Below are 22,564 nucleotides of genomic sequence, written 5' to 3'. Positions count from 1 at the left end.
TATTTTACAGACAGAATAAGTATTTACTGGAGACCTACTTCCTCTTTTTCTACTTATTTACTCATCCTGGATACCATACAAAAAGAGATACAGTAATATTAATACATATTCTTTTCCAAATGATTAATGAAATTAATGTCAGCTCCTAGAAGAGTTGCCACAATGCCAGAGAAGAGATGTCCGGGATTATTTGCAACTGCCCATGTTCTTCATTTTACATTCCCAAAGAATGGTTTGGATCACTCTTTCTTTTCCTGTGCTGCAGTAGCCTATACTAACTGTTACTGCTTTATAAAGCTGTGAGGAAGAGAAGAATTCCCTAGCCTCTATTATTTCAGCACATTTGAAAGGTAGATTTTTTTACCTGCACTTCACTGACTTCTCAGTGATTTTGTTCTTTGGGGTTTGGTGAAGCAAGAGTATAAATTGACCAGTGGTCAGAGAGACTCAAAGGATGCAGAGCTGCTTGGTGAGTGCAGTGAAGCAAGCACAATGCACGCCAAGCATCACGTCCGTGCCTGTGCCCGAGATATCCTGCTGGGAGGGCGTAACAGCTGTGTAATAACTGCCTTCCTTTGCCCTTGTCACCTGGAGACTGCAAGTCTAAGTTTATTTTTAAATAGTAAACTGGAAAAGTAGTGGATGTGCTGAGAGCCTTCTGAGGGACCACCTGTGCAATAACTCAGCAAAATCCAAGAATATAGTTTCAACATTTACCTGATGTCTACTGGGGCCCCCCAAGCTTCCAACGAGATTGAAGTTTCTGGTACTGTAACTAAGGTGATGTAACCTTAAATATGATGAATCATAGAGACCAATGGGTTAGTGGGATATAACTTGACTGAACTTACAGAGCCAAAGCAAAAAAAAACTGATACAATTCCCCAATATGAACCTTGCATCTCCCCTACTCTCACCAGGTGCATCAAATGTGCTCCTTAGAATTGCAGAAATTTGGTCCTGCGAATTTTCATCCTGGTATCCCAATGAGCCAGTTTTTCTTTGACAATTCCTCCCCTTTCCCCACTCCTCAAACAACAAATTTACTCCTGCTCAAAAATGGCACACAACACAATTGCCTCCCTCCCCAGCGGTACCAGAGACCTGGCACACAGAATTCAGGATCAGTTTAAAAATCATGTAACAGCAACTTTTACAAACAGCAGCTCATTGTGTCACTTAAAATGTCATAATAATAAATCTATACTAATATTAATTTGAAGCTTACAAATCTTTTTCTTTTACAGTAAGCAGGGTTTTTTGGTAGTTCACAAGGAGATCATCTGTTTCAAAAGGCTTTAGGAAAAAACTCTGCAGCAGAAGATAAATACTGCATCAATAGAGCAGCACAGGTATCTATTTTTTTGATATTAAATACGCTAGTTCAGATACCACAGCAGCACATTTCATAAGGATAATTTTCTCACATTCTCAGAAAAGAGTTAAAGATGAAGGTTATTCTCTGAAAACTGTCGTGTCAGAGATTTTATCTATTTACTGCTTAGAAACAATAAGCAGCACTATGCAAAAATCTTGAATCTGCGCTACACAGCCCTGCAAAGACTTTCTTCCCCTTGAGCCATCTGGCAGAAGCAATCCTTGGACGCAAAGAAAGCGTATTGATTGTTCTTTAAGAAATAAATGTATATTCTTCAAATAGTTTAGGGAAACAAACTTAAGCAGCAGATTTCAATAAGTCTGTGGCAACTGACAAACATCCCAAACTATCTTTTACATCAGCAGTAACAAACAGCCCAGTGCATAATTCCTGCCAGGGGTACTCCTGCCCACATACCTGCTGCAGCTTCCAGATATTTCTAGATGCTCCCAGAACTGAACTATAAGGGTGGAACCCCACACATTGGGGGAACTGGCAGAGGTGAGTGTGAAAAATGCATACTTTATGATTGGCTTTACGCAATAGTTACAATGAATATTATATGTGTAATGTTGGAAAGTTATGCTGTATTAATTCTCTCAAGTAGTGTGTTGAATGTATTTTAGGTTATAACACAATGTTAAAATAGAAACTATACTATCTAAGATACTTTTTAACTATCTCAAGAAAGAGATGAGATAATCAAGGAATTCTTTGCACAAAGATAACAATTACAGAAACCCCTAAATTTTCCAGAGGAGAAGAATTTATGGCTTTCCTTATCAACAGAAACGAACTTCTTCAAGCCTAACTTAGACTCGAAGGCGCCTGGGAATTAACAGAAACTTTTTGACAAGTACCAGACGAATTTCTTGTTTTAAATAAAATATATGCATAATCATGAAGTGTTTTGTATATGCAACAGGCTATTGCTTTTAAGGTTATTCCTTTGTTCACAAGGCATGCTTGTCGTGGCTTAAGTGCCTGAGAGCATCCGGATGTCCGTAATTCTTTGCTTTTTATTGTCTTGTAATTGTCCTAACTCTAAATTTTTATTACTCTAATTGTATTACTATTTTTATAACCATTTTATTATTATTATTAAACTTTTAAAAACCAAGTGATTGGCGTTTTTCACAGTGAGGAAGACAGCAAAATATTCCTTCTTTTTACTAAGGAATTATACTTAGCAACTATTTATTCACGGAAAATGTTACTTTACTGGTTTTCCCTGAAAATAAAAAGCACAAAAATCTCACAATAGGAATTTTTATAATATCAAGCTTGTGTTTGGACAGGTGCTGAAATCAACATCGGGCTAGACCAAAGCACGATCCTGAGCTGCCTGCCCTGAGTGCTGGGCACCTCAGCCTGCACCTGCCCAGGATCCCAGAGGATTCTCCACAGAGGATGTATAGATACCTGAAGGGAGGGTGTCAAGGGGATGGAGCCAGGCTCTGCTCAGTGGGGTCAAGCAATAGGACGGGAGGCAACCGGCAGAAACACAGGAAGTTCCAGCTCAATGTAAGGAAGAACTTCTTTACTCTGCCTGTGACTGAGCACTGGAACAAATTCCCCAAAGCAGCTGTGGAGTCTTCCCCCACAGACTGGAGGTATTCCAGAACCGTCTGGATGCAATCCTGTGCCATGTGCTCTGGGATCACCCTGCTGGAGCAGGAAGGTTGGGCGACGGAGGTTGGACCAGCTGACCCCTCCGGTGATTCTCCACAGGGAATCGCCCAGGCAAGCTCCACATGGATACGCACGCGTGCCTGCGCCCCGCCCCGCTCCCTCACAAGCCGCTGTCCGGGGGTCAGCACCGCCCCCGGCGGCCGAAGGGACCTCCCCGGCCATGGCGGTGCGCGCGCTCCCCTCACGCCGCCCTCAGCGGCGGCTCGCGGCGGGGGCGGGGGCAGCGCGCCCTCCCGGCGTGCCCCGCGCCGCTGTCATGGCGGCTCCCTGCGGCCGCTGTCCGCACATGGGCTGAGGGCTCGTGCGGGCAGCGCGCGCGTCTCTGTGGGCGCGGGGGTCGCGGCGGGGCGCGGGGCGGGCCCGGGCGGCGGGACCATGCTGGCCCTGGAGCGCGCCCTGCTGAGGGGCTTCCTCAGCGCCGCGGAGTCCCTGGAGTGGAAGCAGGGCGAAGTCGCGGCCGCAGGTGAGGGGAGGTCCCGGCCCGGCGCGGGGAAGGTGCCCGCTCCTTGTGCGTGTCCGGAGCCACCGGACTGAGCCGGGGCCGCGGCTGGCGGCTCCCTCCTCCCGCGGGTGTTTTCACCTCTGGTGCCCTGACAGATCCTCGTCGAGCTCCCAGGGCCTCCTGCCCGCGCTGTAAGAGTGGGGGAGGCCGTGGGTTTGTCAGGCTGGAGGAGCGGGAGCGGCACTGCCGGCAGGGCTGAGGCGGCAGGAGCGGCCGGGCCTCCGCAGGGTTCCCTTGGCCGCTCTCGGTGCGAGCGGCGGGGGCCACGGCCGCAGCGGTGCCGGTCCGGCAGGCGCCGCGCCGCCCGCCTGATGCCGGCACTCGGGAGGCTTTTAGACACGGGGCTCCCTCCGGCTGCCTCCCGGGTGAAAGGCTGCCTGCCTGTTGGAACTTGGCAGTGAGGTGGAACGCGTTCTTGGAGCAAAACGTGGGAAGGAAGAGTCTGGCACGGGCTGCCTTTTGCATATTTATTAGTTACTCGGTCACAGTTCCTTGAGGGATCAGTGGAAAATAGTCTCTTGAGGGGACTCGGTTAGACACAGCTTTCTTGCAGGGGAGCTCAGCAGCTCATAAAATGTAACCTTTGTCATGTAAAGGTACTTCCATGTTTCAGGCAGACTAAAATACTCAAGTCATGTGGCAGGTTGTAGTATATTGAAAATCTCATTTGTCCTTACCTAGGCACTTAAAGATTTTTGGAAAAGAGTCATACAGAGCTAATCAGGTCTTATTTCGTTATGTGACTTTTCATTTGGCCTTAATTATTGTACTGTCCAGGAATGGTAGCTGATGTGACTGACATCTGTCACATCTGTCTTTTCAGCAAGGGTTGGGCATGCTCTTTACCACGTGGAGTTTTTCTGATTGTTTTTTTTTTTTTTGTCGGATTGTTTGTTAGCTTTGGTTTGTTTTGAGGTGCTTTGAGTAGTGTGCTGCTATAAGATATGGGGAAAACTTGTTGAAGAAAGGCATCTTGCAGTAGAGATAGAAAATGGTGGGTTTTGTGATGATTCTTAGTCATCATTTACATGGACCCTTCTTATTGATGATCCTGAAAATAAATTTAAGAGCTGTGAGCTTGAATTTGTATAGTGTCCTATAAAAAGCTACACACATAATCAAAAACAGATTTTATGTGCTTACAGTTATGTTACTGGAAAGAGAAGAACCTCAATATTCCTCATTCATCATCACGTGTCCTCACAGCCCATAGTTATTCTACAAACTACAGCATTGCCTGTCTGGGCAGCTATAATCCAATATAAAAAAGTTGTCATTTGGTGAGAGAAAGTCTCTCTAAAGAATAGGTTGGAGAAAAGTCTCTTGTTATTTCCATTCTCTCTGAGGGCATGATGTTGGCAGCATTGTGGAACCACTAGTATTCTTTTGTATATGTCCTTCCAGGTACAGCTTAAAGTATTTTTAAATAATGCACAGCACATGTTATCTCTTACACCATTCAGTAGCTCATTGTGCAGAACAGAAGTAAACTTTGGTCAACAATGTGGTGCAGAGATTTTAGAATGAATGAATCTCTGTCACCCATTCCTACAGAGTCATCCATTGCTGTTATTGAAGGTGGTTCTGCCGTCTGTGTTCCTGTATTTCTAAAATTTAAAGTACTTGTTTAGCTGGATGAGTTTGGGGTTGATATTCATATCAGTTCTTTGCACAGCTGCTGCTTGTGTGGATCCACAGCTGTGCCAGTGTTAAACTGGTTACCTTGGCTGCTGATGTTAGTGCAGCTACTGAGTGCAGGGAGCTGCAATCCCCAGCTGGAATCACAGACTGATAGTGAGGCACTTATCCTGTGCTGACCTCTGCATTTCCTCAGCTGAACCATCACCAGCACCTGCATCATCTGGTCCAAAAACAGTTAGTGCACCTGCATGAGTTGTAGCCACAGCTGCAGGGTAGGCAGATAATGGTTTTGCTCAAGAACAGCAGGTTTTAACATGGCCAGATTGTTCCAACAACTGCTGTATTGGTTGCACTGTAGCATATCTGAAGATAGCTTCTGTGAATAAAGTTGTAGCCTGGGTCAAGAACTTGATGGGTGTGAAGTTTCTTAGAAATATATAGCATTTCTTGATTTCCCTCTGTCTTGAAATCAGGCTTAAGAAATCGTCATGGGTCTAAATCCACCTTAGTAATTACCCCTAAGAATCTGCTCCATGTGCAGGCTTTTAATTGAGGTAGTATAGTTACCATAGGAGGTAATTATTTTGTAAAGATAAAATCTCATTGCCCATTGCTTGGGGGTATTCTAAGCATGTAAATGAAGGACTGAGCAGTTTCTGCAGTTTTGCATAAGACTGAATTCTGCAAATATTGAATCATTTTTTGTTGCATTTCCCCTAAGTAGATTCTCTGGTCTGTGAAATTACTGTCTTATCTATAGGGTTTTGCTGTTCATTGAAAATATTTTGAAGGAAGAACATCCTGCTGTTATAAGTGAAGTATCTTAAAGGCTATCCATTTATTTTTCCTGAAATTTCAGTGCAAGTTTTTGTTTTACATTCATCTGGTCGTTTCTGCAAATTTTAATTTAATAATTTTAATGCAAATTATTTTGAATAAAGTGACACCTCCTAGTGATGCTATTGTGTTTCAGTGCAACTGCACTTTCCCTGCAGTGTAAATGAAGATACATTCTTTAGAAAGGGAGTGGTAGATATTTTCATTTGAATAGGTTTAATAGGTATTGAAAGACAAAATTGTTTGAAAGTTGACACTGATTTCTGTGTTGTTTTTTTGTTTCTTTTCCAGAAAGTGGATCATTGCTGCAATTGATGTTTGATGGGAAATACAAGGCAATATTTTCAAATTCAGCCATTCAGAATGTTTTCAGTGCGTCGTCTGTGGCAGAGGAGAACATTGACACTTACTTGGAGAAACAGATTCTAGCTTACCTGGATTGTTCTGCAGAGGTCGATGACGTGGAAAGGTGGAAATTATTATTTATTATATGGAAGTTAAATAGAGGCTATGTTTGATTTTTACAAAAGGCATTAAAAAAACGTAGAATTTTTATAGGGCCTTTAAAATCTTTGTAGTGACAGGAAAGGAGAGAACAAATTTCTTGTGTTATTTCCCCCCGGCTCGCTTGGGCATCTGTTTGTTACTGTCCAGTGAAAGAAACAATGATGGTGTGATACAGGGGTTTGTTGAAGACATTAGCTTTATTTACAGTGATTACCTCAGAAGGTTCTGGTATAAAGAAGTCGCACATATAAATTCATTTGGCCATATATCATCAAACAGTTAACAGTTTTCTCTCTGAAATGTTGTATTACATTTATGTGGCTGCTTGAAGTACTGTGTAATGTTACTGTCCAAGCAATGCCTGTATTTCTAAGTCTGACTTATAATGAGGTTGTTCTGCTCTTCTAATGTAAAAATGAGTAAGGTGTTACTCATGGGTGCTGTTCATCAATTAATTATTTTCTTCCCAAGACTTTCTCTGATAGAGTCTCTCTTAATTGTACTGTATGTGCTAATTGTTGCTGTTAAGGAGTCTGAATTTACTGTTTACAGTTTGCTGTGTAAATGATGAACAGGCTGAAAACTGACATGCTAGGGATAGTAGAAACAGAAAGCTATGTGTGTTGTGTGTACATATATATTGGTATTTTAAAAGGTAAAAAAGTTTCACCAAAAGATATGAGAAGATAAAGATTAGAAAATAAAAGAGGAAGGTAGTTGTTAGCTGTTAGTGTTGGCAGAGTCCAGATATGTGTGTTTTGGTATGACACACATAAACCTAAGAGTTTTTACTAAAATATCAGAGAAAAAAAATAGTTGGCATGTTGGAAGAACTGAGCTGAGATTTGTTCGTGATCATAGTGTGTCAAAAACTCATCTTCTGGTGTGGTGCACAATACAATGCACTCCTGCTTTCTGAGTTAATGTTCAGAGGTTTTTCCCATGCATGCTTTTTGCTAGGTGTTTCTTGTTTTGTTTTTTTTCCTTACTTTGCTGTGCTGTTACTGTTAACTAGTAGCTGGATAAATTTTTCAATATTTCTTGATTCTGTCACCTTGCGGTAGTTTGAATAATGTGACAAGGAAAGAAAAATCAGTCAGGACTTGAAACAGACTCAATCCTGATCTTAATTACTGCTTCAAATATGTGTTGCTGTCTTTTTAAGCCATTCAGTTTCTTGAAGGTAATCACAATCTGTATCAGTGGAACTTTATATGTATCCTGCACGCCTAATGCAGACAACAAAGGAATTTGTTCCTTGGCTGCTCACGCTCCAGCTCTATGGTCTTTGTGGTTTTTCTTTTTTGCTCTGCAGTTTTGGGCTGTATTAGAAGCCCCCTTGCCAGAATATATGGAGACAGATCTGCAATATTTAGCATTTCAGAAGCAGACAGAGGGTTTTCTGCTCAAAATTATAGCCTGAAGTTTTATTCAAAATGAAAGCAAAGGGTCTTCAAAACCTATCAGTGTCTGCTAGAAACAGTTTTGTTGGTAGCATCCTAGTGAATTTTTCAAGCTCCATTAGTAATAATTTAAGAAGTTTTGGGGGCTGAAGGAAGTAAGTTGTGGCTTCCTCTTATACAAAAACTTCTACTGAAGTTGCTTGTCTGAAAGACAGATAATTTCCTATTTTAGGTAGGTGCTGCACAGCACTTTGACCTGTACTATCTTGGTCTCCGATGACTTTCTGGATTAAAATGTGTCACATAGTTATTTTTCCTACCTGCAGACCCTATGTCCTGTGAAGGCCTTATGGGAGGAACCTATGTAACCTTTGCATCCAGACTTTCCATTGCTTATGATAAAACTTGGGGGGTTCTATATTTTTAATGCCTAAAATGTAGTTTTCTTTTTCCACTGAGTGATTCAAAGGAAGTGCAGCAAACTTCTTAAGTTCTAGCCCAGAAAATCCAGTAAGACACTGATTTTCTTGTGACTTTCTATAGATGGGATAAGTAAAAATAATTTTTTTTTCTTGAACTGAAAGTTGTAATTCTGGAGATTTAAAAACACATGAGGAGTTTAATTCAGTTGGAAAGAGAAAGTTGCATAATGTGAATCTTATTCTTTTTTGCACAATATAAACAGTTTAAAGGATGGCTTTGTAATAGTGTTAAAAGAACTCTTAAGGAGTCCTTTTTCTGAAGCTAAAACTGAGCCGCTTGAGGGCAAAACAGCTCAAAATTTGGATCTAGATGGTAATTTCTTTGGACAAGTTCTCTGTAACTTTTTCCACTTTCAAATCTGTGGTTTTGTAACAAAAATGATCTTGCAGCACTTTAAAAATTGGTGCAACTTTTCTATCCTTTAAACTGATTGCCTTCTTTTCCCTGCCCCAGACACATTTTCACTATGGCACTTTAAGCTTTTACATCCTAAAATTTAAGCATTCCTTATAATAAATGTGTTGAATAGGATATTTTTTGTTTTACTCTTTTCCTGCTATTGCTACTCACTTCAATGCTTAAAAGCAATTTCTACAGAAAATGTAGCTTCATGGCTGCATTTTAATCAGCAAAATTTGGAGGCTGAAGCAATAGGATATGTCTTAACCATGCAGAGGGGGAATTCCTTTTTTGTTTTTTTCCTGAGCTCTGTAGGAAGAAGGTGCATTCCTTGCTTGATGTACAGTTTGATTCAAAAGACTGGAAGGAAATAATGTGCAGGTTCCAAAATCTAAAGGAACAAGGAAATGAGCTCTAACACTGTTTTCTGTTGAGCATGTATTTACTATTTCTACCTTACTCAACATATAAATGAATACCAAACTTGGTGAAAGAAGTCCATACAGTAAAGCCTGTTATGATTTCCCAAACTGAACACTGAATGGTATTCTCATGGAACATCTCATGGTTGGTTAACTGGTGTGCTGTTTGTAATGAAAACTGAAAATGAAGAAATTTTTGCTGTTTCTGCTGTTTCTTGCTTTGATGTTCTTGAATTAAAAAAATAGCAGTTAGACACTGAGTAGTTTTGGCTACTCTTCTGCAATTTCTGGCATCACTAAGAAGTACAGAGACCTGTTACCTCTTAAGCAGAACCTGACTATTGAATATTTTTTCTTTTATTTTGTTTGTAAATTCTAGCATTATATGCACATCCATTTTTTTTTAAATACAAATGCACTGTTCATTATTTTTGAGGAGCGTTTGATACAGCAATATGGATATTAAGCATGTGATTCTGCATCATGAAGAATGATTTGACTTGCTGTAAACAGTGTTAAAAAAAAGGCAGCAAAACCCCCATTCACACAGAGAAAGGAAAAATGAGATGAATGGATACAGACATATATCTAAGGATAAATGCAAAATAAATTTTGTAGATCACTCTAGCAAAGGGGACATTCACAGCAATCTCTGTGTTGCTTTTCAGGCAGCCTTTGGGAGGTGAGAATCTGCAGCTCTGCATTTTAAGTGTGAAGGGCAATCAGGGAGACAGAATGCATTTTCTTGGAAAAAAAAGAGGGGATAGGCAAGGGAGATCAGCATTTACAGGGATTACAGCTTGAAATTGGTTTTCTGGTACAGAGTGAGTGATAAGGAGACTGGGAGTTGGTCACGAATCTGAAAATGTGGAAAAAAAAAATGGTGATGACAAATTTAACAGTGGAAAAACAGTATCCCAGCCAAAGTAATGGATTTTTTTTTATCAGTTGTTCCGGAGGCATTCTGCATGAATAAAACTGTGTCTCTTCAAGCAAGATTGCTTTCCAGATAAATATCAATAATGTTAAAATAAACAAATAAATTGTTACTAGTAGAAACTGTAAATTATAAAATAATGAAAATGATCTTCAAAAGACCAGAGTATCAAATCACAGCGCAGGGATGGTTGATTACTCTGTATTACCTTTCAGAAGCTTTGAAGTATAATTTATCATGGGAGAAAAATTAGGAAATTTATGCCAATGTAGATATTTCATGTGTAGTGGTAATAATTTAGTATACAGTAATTGTTAGTGCTTTGTGTTCTTGAGTTATTTGGAAGTTTAATGGTGATCTTGGTTATGTATTCATATATGCATATTTCGGAGCAGATAGTTACTGGCTGAATAATGACAGCCAGTAAGTGTTACCTTGTCAACAAGAACTCTTTATGCCAGTCCTTGTTCTCTAACTCCCCTGAAACATGGTTTTGTTTTTTTGGGTTTTTTAAATTTTCAATTAAATGTTCCCCACCCCTTCTTTCCTATTGTTCTGCATCTTTTGTTGCATTCTTGCCCACCAGCTGCTGGTTTGTGTGCAGCTTTTCTATTTTGCTTTGGTTTTTAGGGGGTTGTACAACACTTTATTTTTTTGTTTCGATTGGAGCGCTCTTACATCTCTAAGTTTCTGTTTTCTGATGCAAAAAGAAAGGACTAGATTTTTCTGTTTCAGTTATGCTCCTTAAAATTCCAGTGTTTATATCAAACCTGCACAGTTAAAATGCTAACTTTTTGTAGTTAGGCCCATTTTCTATGTGTTAGGGCCTTTGTCAATAAGGTTCTGAGCCATTAAGGTATCATAAAACAAACAAGAAGTTTGTATATAAATCTTAAAGTCTACACCTGTTAAACTAACTATTAAATTCTGAGAGATTGTGCCCTGCCTTCTGCAGACCACATAGATTATTTGCTAAAGAAATCATAGTAATGTAAAATGAGCTTAGTCTTGTAGACAAAGAAAATTTTGCCATACCTAGTTTCAGAAATGAAACAAAGTCTCTTAATTTCATCTTTCAATAGATTACTATTATTTAAAGAAAGGGCCATGATGAGTTAGATATTATTTACTGCCAAAGTATCTGAACCAACTTGGAGGGAGTATCCTGAATTTTTGATTTTATTTTCACTCCCTCTTATTAAAAAATTAAATTAAATCAGCAGTCAAAACAAAAATAAACTTGCTCTTTTGAAACATATACTATTGCAGTGTTTTTTCTGTGAAAATGCTGAGAATTAGATATATCATAAGAAACTATAACAACCATGCAATATGCAAATATTGGATTATTTGCATCCTTTGCATGTCTTCTGATCTCTGATAGTTGTGTATAGCCTTAAATTTTGATATATATACTCCACCTCCAAGATGTTTGACATTAGTTGCAACCTTTATAAACAAACATGTTTGGAGTTTCCTCTGTGCATTCTTGAATATTCCATTCATTTACCCTCCTCGCAGGAGAGTGTTTTTTTTTTTTTGGTTTTGAGCTAGCACAAGATTTAATCAGCTCTTGTAGCCTTAAGTGAAAATGTAATATGTTGCTAATTGCTGTTCTTATCTATATTGCAGGCAGAGGCTGATATTTCTGCTTGGTGTGGGGAGTTTGCAGCTCTTTGTTCAAAGCAATTGGACTGGGCCTCCTGTTCAGTTAAAGCTTCAGGATTTTTTGCCGGCTGCATTGTTACAGAAATTCTGTGAGGTAGGTTTGGATTTTAATAAGCTGTCCTTTTATTGTCACTGCTTTTCACAAGTAACCATAACACTGTGTCAGAGAAGGCACATCTGCAAGGTGGGGTGCTAGAATGAGTTTCCGTAATCATCAATCCTACTGGCTGCTATTGCAGCATCTTCAGTTACATCAGCAGTGTCCTAAAAGTAGTTACTGTTTCTCTACTTAAGATATTTCCTGCTGGAAATGTTGGGTTTGGATGGAGAAGATATCTTTAATATAGGCATTTACTTAAAGGGCATTTGCAATCAATAAACTTTTTTATGTGTTTATTTTGGGATACATTCTTAGCTGGATCGAAGAAAGATGTTTATAAATGGCTTATAAATTTCCCCTCCATAAGGAAAGGTAGAAGTTGCATATCTTGCAAATAGCAGAGTATTTGGCAGATGGTAACAGTAGATTTAGATGCTCAGTATCCTTTTAGGCTCCTGAATGCCAGGTGAGTTGAGGTAATATAAGTACAGAAATGCTAATTTATATAGAGGTTTTGGAAGCAGAAGGGAATGTAGGAGATGAAACTGAGGACTGTCAGTTTTATGTAGATTACTAATCAACACCCTATCTTCTTTTAGTGGAGTTTGTGTGTTGTTCCTCATGGCAGTACCACAGTCCAGACTCTCCTCACGTGGGGCTTTAGCACAGCTTCTTGATTTTTCTCTTGGGGTTAAAGCTGTGGTAGAATACTGACTACTGCAGTGTGTCAGTGAAGAACGTATCAGTAGTCTCTGTTAATGCTAAATCTATACAGAAGTGTGAATTTAGAATTTCGCTAATAGGGTATGGACCATGAGCAATGTAAGTGCTGTAAACTGTGAAATGAGGGGAAGTTGGAGTATATTGAAAGTTTCATGTAAAACTATTGGCTCTGCTGCCTTACTGTGGCTTGTTTTCCATAATTCATACAGTCTTGCCTTAGGTTCATTTGCAAGATTGTATTTCTAAATAACTATTCAGATACAGTATTGCTCCTGGTTTTTAAAATAGGTGCTTGTAAATTTGGTTGATCTTTTAGTGATGGCACAGTATGCATAGATAGGCTTATTTTTCGCATGATTTTTGATACTTGAAATTCAAATCTCAACTTCTGATGACTAAATCAGTAACAGTGGAAACCAAGCGTACTAAACCTTTTAGGATGTGAAATGAGCAAAAATTTTGAAGTGTGCTACCTCTGAAGGGAAAAGTATTTCATTTTGCTTTTATATGTAGTAAAAATAATAAAATCTAATTTCATTGATTCTCTTTATAATTTGTTAATAATATTTAATATTATAATACTGAAATATTCTTACAAATTCTGGTTTCTGTTTACTGGAGAACTCTATATTCTATGTTAGTGTGTATGCACAGGTTGCAGTTTAATGCAGTCTGTAGCCCTAGATGATGCTCATAGGATTGCTGTCACTGACAGAATTCAGAGACCTGGAAAATACAGTGTTCATAATTTCTATTAACCATTTCATAGAATCATAAAATGTTTTGGCTTGCACGGCACTTTAAAGATCACCCAGTTCCAAGCCCCTGGCCATGGGCAGAGACACCTTCCACTAGACCAGAGTTCCATCCAGCCTGGTCCCTCTTTCTTGTAGGTCCCCTTCAGGTACTGGAAGACCACAATTAAGTCACCCCAAATCCTTCTGTTTTCCAGGCAATTTCATTTTATGTCTGGAAGAATGAGATACTAATTCTGTGTTGAGTAAGGAAATACATGATCTCTGTTTGATTTCTGTTATATTTCTGCAGTGACTGGGAATGTGATGCTTTGAAATACGTTTGCTTGTGCAGGGGTGGTATTGCAGAAACAAACTAGCAAGAGCTTATAAAGAAAAAGAGACTTTATTTCTAATGAGGGCTCCATCAATCTTCCATATTGCTTCAAGGTTTAGCTATTTATGCATTCAGGCAGAAGTTTAACTTTATTTCTATTACTGCTATCTGTATTGTCTTCTGACATGTTAATGTTTTTTTTTTTCCAAGAGCACTACACACTTACATGCTAAAATATAATATCTTCTATTCTAGTTCTCTTCTATTAAAAGTCTTAATTCAAAAGGTTTTGAATTATGTTTTATCTTCATGTAGTTTTCATTCCAAGGATTCTTAGTATATGAACACTCTGTAAAAACTAACATCTCAGTAGTGACATTTTTGTGTTTCCTTTAATCCAGCTTTCCTCTCATGCATATGCAAATATTCAACAAATGTGGGTTAAAGATGGAACTCGTAACTTTCTATGTCTATTGTAACATTCCATATTCTGTCATCAAGACTGATATAATCCCTTTTTACCAGATCATCCATTTCCCAGGTTTTCAAACTAAAATGATTTTTTCCCACATTGAGGTTAAAAAATTATGTCTTTGTGTTTCTTTTAGCCTGCTCTAAGTAATGTCACTAAATTTCAGCTTTACAATGTCTCATTTATTGCAGGAATATTTTAAAAACTGTCACTGTTATTTTCAGAGCACTTTATTGGATTAGTCTTTATTTCCAGGGTATATAACTACTGCCATTTCTATCCTTGGAAAGTTTCACCTCTGGATCAGTGACATAGCTTCATTTTTGCTCCCAGATAACTTCTTTTCTTACGAGTGCAGTAAGGCTGAATGAGACTGTAATTAATTTTAGTGAAGAATAAATAAAATAGCCTCTTTAAGATGAGTTGCTAGTAGGGTCCTCTTGGATGTCTTCAATGAACAATATTCATGAGTATGTGTCTGTTATTTCCCTTTCTTCAAATTCAGTCTAGCCTTCTCTCTAAATTATGGTTACATTCATGTACTCTATTAAGTTTTCATTTTATGTCCTACAGAACTCACTTGTGATTTTCAGAGCCCACACAAAAGTAGCATTTTATTTATTAGATGTATTTCGGTTTTCTAAAATAACTGTGAGACTTTACCACACCACTTAATAATCTGATTGATACTATGCTGCATTTTTTTAATGAGTGAATGTGGTAAAGGAAGATTTAAAAGTACTGAATTCTAGTTAAAATGGATTAGCAGTTCTTGTTTTGAACCTGTTGGGGTTAGACTAAAGCATTATTAATGAGCTCAATGTTTAAAATAAGTGGATTATAGTAATAGGCTCCTTGTGTCTTAAAAGAGTTGTCACTGTCTCTGCATGTAAGGGAATAAAAGATACAAAACTGTTGAAGTTGGAGCATATTTATTCTGCCTTATGTTTCAGAGCTTTTGTGTATTACCTCATAGAGGTGAGCTCAGTATTTTTAGTGGATGAACTGGAAAAGAATGTATAGTAGTACTGATGAGGACCACTGATGATTAAAAACATTGAGAGGACAAGCTGCTTGCTGCTTTATTTGTTGTCTGATTTCATATTCACAAATAGAATATATCTGGTAACAGTGAGAAGCTCCATCTGAAAGATCTCGGTCTGTTAATTGGTAATGCATGTAAACAACTGGTAGGAGTCCTCCAAATGGTCTATCAACAGTTCCTGCTCTTCTTTTTCTAGCTTCCAGGTTGATCCCAAAGAATAAGTTTTGAAATACATTTGAGTAATTTTTTTCCATGTGTTTTTATTACTCTTTCTTTTATGCATTATTGATCCTTTTGGTGGAAGAGATTGAAATAGTTCCACACTTCTGTTGGTATCTGTAGCTTTGTTCATAATTAATATGAAAAACACCAGTGTACTATGTAGCACTACTGTCTCAAATCCAGTATGATTCCTTGGTCTTGTTAATCCAATCTGTTGTGAATTCATTTTTCAGGCCCAGATGCTTGGCTTCTATTAGCATGCACTAGCTAGGAAGAAAAAAGTCTGTGCTTGACCAGCAAGATACAGGCTTTGAAAATGATGCAGATTTCTCCCTCTTGTGGGGAATGTAAGGATGGATGACAAAGGCTAAATCCAGAGGCAGAGTCTTGTAAGCAAAGATAGTCTGCTAAAGTAGCCTACAGTCTTGCCCTGCATTCCCTTGGTATGAATATAGATCAAAAGGGGGAATCTTAATGCAGGCACTTGAAAAATACCCCCTTAACAGCAGAGCAAAGTCACCCTCATAGGGTTTATGAACAAGAGCTTTCATAACCAAAGTACTTCTTTGACATGTAGTACTCTCAGGCAAGATTTGCTTGCACGACCTCACCATGATTATCTTTAGTCTGGACCTCAGTTTTCCATACGTTACCTGTTACTGATTTGGCTTGTAAAACTGGAGACAGCCTCCTGTGCAGTCTTACCTCCTTTTCAGCAAGTTGAAGAGAAAAGCAGATATAAATGAAAGCAGTATTTCCATTGCCTTCCAGTCTAAAGAGCGAATTCGGTTTTCAAGGCCCAAACCTTTGGCAGGTAACCTCAGTATATCCTCTGTTAATCTGGAAGGTATCACCTTAGCTTTGCTAAATGACAAATTGTTGTGCAGTAGTCTTTTTAAAAATATGAGAAGTCCTGTATATATATCTTAGTATCCACATACTGCAGCTTCCTGATTCGATAATTTCTTTGTCTACATCCCACCTTTGCTTCCATTTAATCAAGTTTTCCCGATCCTTTAGCCTGGCTTTGTCTACTTCTTTATGTCTGCATGTACCTTTTTATATATAGGGGAAGGATCCCCAAGACAGAAAGAGCTGATTAAATGTTACAAAGGCCAGAATGGTTCCCAATATAGAAGTAAAAGCATTTTGAATGCTCACTTTGATTCTAGTCACTATCATTAGCAAGAAAAGAACACTAATTTGTTGTAGATGTCGGCATCTACACATCTAGAACCCAATGGGAAGAATGATGATGTCTAACTCTATTTTAGAAGGCTGAATGATTGCTTTATTATAATTATGTTATAATATATTAATATGCTATATAAAAGAGGATACTAAATACTACATGCTACTTTCTCTAACTATCATATCTAACTAACTCACAACTCGTGACTCTGTTCTCCAGAGTCCAGACACAGGTGGATCTGATTGGCTGTTAGGCCTAAACAATCTACTATGATCTAACTAAGCTCTCACTCTGGGTAAACAATTCTCTAAACACATTCTACAAGAGAAAAACAAGGAGCAGAAATAGAAATTGTTTTCTCTTTCATTTCTCTCTGTGCACTTCAATAAAAAAATCTTGACAGAGAGAGAAATGTGCTTGCCACTCTAATTCCCTAAAGTAAAATTCTTATACACTCTATTTTTAGAGCTGTTGAATGTGAATGGCAGGAGCTTTCTTCTGATTTTTATCATTACTCAGGTGGCTCCAGTTGTGCTGGGAAATACTTTTGAAAACTGTGAAAATTGAAATATGCAGGAGTACTGTCCAGCTTGCATTTGATTTAGGGCTTTAGTAGTAGTAACTTAAAAGTGGCCATTAAGATACTGTTTGGAAGTTGAATATAGAAACAGCTGTGCTTCAGAGATTAAAAAATATCGATCTAGAGTTGAATTGAGCTTAATTTGTGTGTATTTTGTGTGTTAATTTGTGACGGTCAAACAGAACCACTTGCAGATTCAGCAGAAGCTGGATGACTACTCCAGTGATTTCTCTGCATATGTTATGAAGTAATTATGTAGTATATGTTTCTGTGTTTTAAGAACATTACCGCTGAATAAAATAATTATACTTTGTGATGACAAGTTTGATGAAGAGTAGAAAGACTCAAAAATCGAACCCAGGTTTGCTAGGTAAGGAGCATTATATTAGCAAATCTAGGGTTGTGGCTATTTTGAGATACATGAAATTTTGGGGCTACAAGATAGGTTCAATGCATTATATATTTAGGTGTTTAAACACAGGAACACAAGCTCAGAATTTCTTTTTGCTCGTAGCCAATGTTTTAGAGATTTTGGTGGACTTGTATTCTCAACTTTGCAGTCCTTGAAGCCATAACACCTTAAACATCTACTTCTTACTTAAAGCTGTTCTCTCACCTTAAAGACTACCTCAGGGCAGTGAATTCTTCATGGATAATGCAGTCTTAGAGCATAGGCTGGAAAAATGAATGTTGGTTTAGACTTTCTCAGCTAAAGGTAAAGGATGTCTGCTTTTCTGGATGGGATTTGTTTCATGAAAAAGGACATGGATTTGTTAAAATAGAAGATAGCAGTTCTTTGGCTCTGGGACTCGTTGGCTTATTTTCAAGGCTTTAATATGTCATCAACTTTCCCTTCTTCCTCCCCCATTCTTTGTCAGTGTTACATTGGCAGGACTGAGTTTTGTGGTGAAAGGACTTGAAATGTGAATTTGAGATTAATTTGTTACTACAGTGCTTAAACAAGTACAGATAACTCTAGCATTGCAAGACTGTTTTTGAAAAAGGTTTTATAACAAATCTCCTTTGTTTACTCTTTGGGTATTTTAAGTGTGGTCTACTTTGATTGCAGAAAGAATCAAAAACATGCAGATAGGAAAAAAGTTTGCATTAAACTGAAAACTGTATTGAGTGTCCTGCTATGTGTGTGTGTGTATTTGAAAAATTAATCTTTAGAAGTACTGATTGATGAATTTCCCCTCTCAAAATTACAGGTCTTGATAAGGTTTTTCCTTTCTGAATGGCCAGAGGTGCAACAGATCTGGTATATTTCCAGTTGGCAGTTTCTTTCCTTTATTCTCAAGTGGTTTATCTGACTGTTGTGATCATAATTTTCCACAGTGGGATTGAAATGACTGCAGTGATATCATACAGAAATTCCCGTTTGTCCAAATCATTGTCTACAAAGTAAAAGTATTTTCAATGCTAATGCAAACTAAAAAAACCCATAGTAAATAAGTATAAACTTAACAGAATAAACTTAAAGATTACTCTGTTACTAAAAAGTGATGTTGGAGATTCGTAAAGCTTAACAATTTTTGTCTTCAATATAACCTGTTGATACAGGTATTGAAAAGAGGTTGAAATAACTCAGGAATTATATTATTTGTTAGTTTAAAAAGCTGAAATATGATTCAAGTAACTTATACCTTGGTTGCGTAGACTGATTCAGATTCTTTCTCAGGCAAGTGACTTCAATGCAAGCTGTCATTTAACCTTCTGTTGTGCTTTCTGCTCTCCATTCCCCTTTCCTGCCTCTTTTATACCAACTGAAAAGTAAAGCCCTACTTTTTTGTTCATTAAGGAAATCTGTGATATGAGAAGCAGGAATAGACTGATAAATGGACATCTCCCTGAGCCTGAAGATAAGCTGCTCAAATGCTTTCATTGCATTAAAAGGGAGGGGAGAATAGGTGACTGTCAGATGACAGTCACCACTGAGAGAGTCCCTGGAGAGCTACCTCAGGCCCATTAAGTGAAAGAGTTACTGTAGAGAACATCATACAGGAATGCATCCAAAGCAGAGAGAGGTTTTTGTTTATCAGACAAAGGGAATAAGGGCTCTCATATTGCTGCTCTGATGCCACTCCAACAGGAAGCTCCCTCTGGGGAAAGAAAATGCTAACACATACTGACATATAAACACTGTGGGAATATCTAGTGTGTTTCAATGCTGTAGGATTAATTTAATTATAAAATTGTTTTATTTCTGTGATTGCAAATTGAATGGCATGGATTAACCAAGCTTTTCTCCTTAGATCACAGAAATGGTTATATTACTGGAATGTGTTTGGGGTTAGTTGACTGGATGACACGTGCATTTCAGGTGGGAGGAAATCAGTGTCCTGCAGGTCATGTTGACGTCATGTATCAGGACAGCAAGAAAGAAACAGTGCAGAATTTACCATGATATGGTAAAAGGTTGAGACTCCTAGAGAGAGGTTTTGGTTTTGTTTTGGTTTTGCTTTTTGGGTTTTTTTTATGTTTTGAGCAGGCCTTTTCCCTAAATACTTTAATAGCTTTTTTTTCTGTTCTATATGACATTATTTTTTAATAAACTTCCTGAAACTTGTTTTTTTTTTCCTTCTTTTAGCCAAAAATGCTGCATGCAACTGTTCTGAAGATGCTGATTCTAGATGGTGAATCAGTCTATACCTTGACTTCTCATCCCATTTTGCTGCTCATAGCCAGGATAATCCTTGTGAATTCAAGACACAAACTCGCATCTCTCCAGGTAAGTACGTGACTAATGACTATGACTAGCAGCTACTCCTTAATTGGTTCTCTCGTTTTCTTCGTACCTCATTGAATCATTCTGACTTCTATTTCTTTTCCTGTTGCTCTGAGGTTCTCTCTAAGAAACAATTAGAACAAAATGCAATTAATCACAAATATCTTCTTCTAAAAGATAAGCTATTTACTCACTGTCTTCCCCAAAAGAGAGGAAAGGTGTCTTCATTAGCTGGAAAAATTAGAAAATTTAATACAACCAACTTTATCCAGACACATACTTTGTGATATTATTAGTCAGGGGGTAAGCTGGGAATGCCCAGTAATGCAGTTTGCATGTCCTATATCCTTTTTAACAAGCTTTTGGACACTGTTAACTACTACTGTATGAATTCTAACTCTGAATCTCTGTTGTGTATGTGTGTTAAAAACAAGCAGACATGATGAAGCACCTCTTAGAGGGTCTGTACCTCCCTTGTAGTTTGGCAGCAGCCTGGTTGGTAGCAGGGCTCTCTGGAATTGGGGGGGACTTTTAACAGCAGCAACTTCTCTTTATTGAATTCCAGTTGAACAGAATTTGGCTAGAGATCAAAATGCCACATGGCCTCTCTTTATGCTTGGCTGACAACATCCATTTCCAGCTGGGGCTTTGTATGAGTGATGAATTAAACTGTGTGGGAGATGTTGGCTGTACTGCATTTCTGGAAGCCAAGTTCTTCCATCGTTTTCTCTCTTATTCACAGATGAGTGCTGTTGAATTTCAGCAACTGGGTCAGTCAGAGAAACAGAAAATGTACCTGGTATAGAAAATTCCCCTGATGCGTCCTCTAAGAATGACATAATGGGAAACTTTATTCTACAGGGTTGAAGTTCAATTATTTTTGTCTACATTAAGTTTGAATAGTAGTTCAAAGGCAACAACTGATAGGAGCTATTTTCATCAAGAGGTTGGTGTAGCAATTAAAGCTTGCCCTTCTTTTTCTTTACAGCTTGATTCAAAGGTGGCCTCTTAATACTTTTGCTGCTTTAATTGTAGTGCACATAAATTTAAAACAGGGTAAAATGCTTCAAAATGTATTATCTAAAGCATTAATAAAGCCCTGTGTGCTATTTTACATGTAAGAGTAAATGCTTAAAATAATCTGCTAATTTTCAACTTGACTCTCAAAAAACATTGCTAATAGAATATTTTACACAGCTCAGCTGGCTTATCTGAAACTTTAGAAATATATTCTCACTGATTCTATAATTTCTAAGTGGTAAGCATAGGGCCTCAGGACATTGTATCATTAAACTGGATACTCTGTTGTGTGGGAAAATTAGTACTTCATTGTATAAAGCTAAACTCAAGTAGTTTGAAACTTGTTACTTAAATTGCCTTTAGGTTTCTAAATAAATGATGAAATGTTGGGATCTGACCTCTTTGACAAAGCGTGTTTGTGTGCTTTACTCTGCCAGCTTGATATCAAAAGTCATCTTTCATTGCTCTTGGAAATAGATGCTATTACTCTTTTTGATAGTTCCTTTCTAGGGACATTAGAATCAGCTCCATGTAATTAGTTTAGATGTTTGTGCTTGAATACTGCACAACCCTTAGGTCAGTCTGAAGCATACCTGCATAAAAAGTTCAGAAGATGGCTGCTTCTGAAGCAATCAAACATCTTTCATAGAAAATGATTGGTGTGCTAGCATCACCAGAATAAATAGTAGTCATTAGAGCCTCTGTAGAGGTGTGCTCTACATTCACAGATTATAATTTTAAGTATAATTTTGAGACTAGAGTATTAAAATTAATTTTTCCATGCATTTTCTCCTGTTGCAACTAGAGAAGAGGTTAAGAGACTGTGGGGAATTTATGCTCTGTACACACAGCTTTCTAAAATCAGGTATTTCCTGGGCTGTAGTTCAACTCTGCCTGCTGTAGAGTGATTGCTTAGTTCAGTAACATCTTTGCCCTTCTGAAGTTCAACATACAGACATTAGGAATTTCAATTGTGATTGTAATGTGTTCTCAAGAGCAATTCTGCTCCTATTCTGCCTCTCTCACGCTCCTTTATGCTGCCACTTGAAGAAATAAAAAAAGGTCAAACAGAACAGGAGAAAATGCATAGAAGGATGATAGTGAATTATCAGAAATACTGACGGGCTTCCATACAAACAGTAACTAAATAGTTTAGGACTCTTCAGGCTGGAAGATTGCTGAAGAATGAGATCATGGCTTTCTATTAAAATAGTCTAAGTGACACAAAAGAAGATAAGTAGGAAACAGCTGGATTTGGGTTTTTGGTTTTATTTTGGTCCTTTTCTGTTACAAGAGTTAGGAGCTATGAAATCAAAGTAGCAAGTGGCTGCTCCAAAATAAGTGCATACACTTATTCTTTTTTTTTGCTGTTCACAGCATTTCTTACCAGACGGTGGTACAAAAGATTTGCAGGGTTCAAAGAGCAGTTAGAGAAATTAATAGAGGGAAAATATATCAAACCCTTGAAGCACTGTCAAACTGCCTGGATATGTTCAACTTTACGCTAGGTTATGAGGTTTTTGTAAAATAAAATAGCTATTT

At 38.1% G+C, this 22,564-nt stretch overlaps 1 protein-coding gene across 1 annotated transcript in view; it reads left to right on the top strand.

Annotated features, from left to right (window-relative positions):
• Positions 1-3,319: 3,319 nt before the first annotated feature.
• The window catches only part of TTC27 (tetratricopeptide repeat domain 27), a 113,646-nt gene continuing 94,401 nt past the window's right edge, over positions 3,320-22,564 (top strand). Inside the window, exons 1-4 of the mRNA XM_053939484.1 lie at positions 3,320-3,533; positions 6,342-6,519; positions 11,834-11,963; positions 19,865-20,005. Coding sequence (XP_053795459.1) covers positions 3,446-3,533; positions 6,342-6,519; positions 11,834-11,963; positions 19,865-20,005 — 537 coding nt within the window. The 5' untranslated portion in view covers positions 3,320-3,445. The remainder of the gene's footprint in view (positions 3,534-6,341; positions 6,520-11,833; positions 11,964-19,864; positions 20,006-22,564) is intronic.

Source organism: Vidua chalybeata, chromosome 3, assembly GCF_026979565.1.
Source record: "Vidua chalybeata isolate OUT-0048 chromosome 3, bVidCha1 merged haplotype, whole genome shotgun sequence".
In the NCBI taxonomy this organism is placed as follows: domain Eukaryota; kingdom Metazoa; phylum Chordata; class Aves; order Passeriformes; family Viduidae; genus Vidua; species Vidua chalybeata.
Note: the sequence above shows the minus strand (reverse complement) of the source record. Positions and strands in the feature narration are given on the sequence as shown.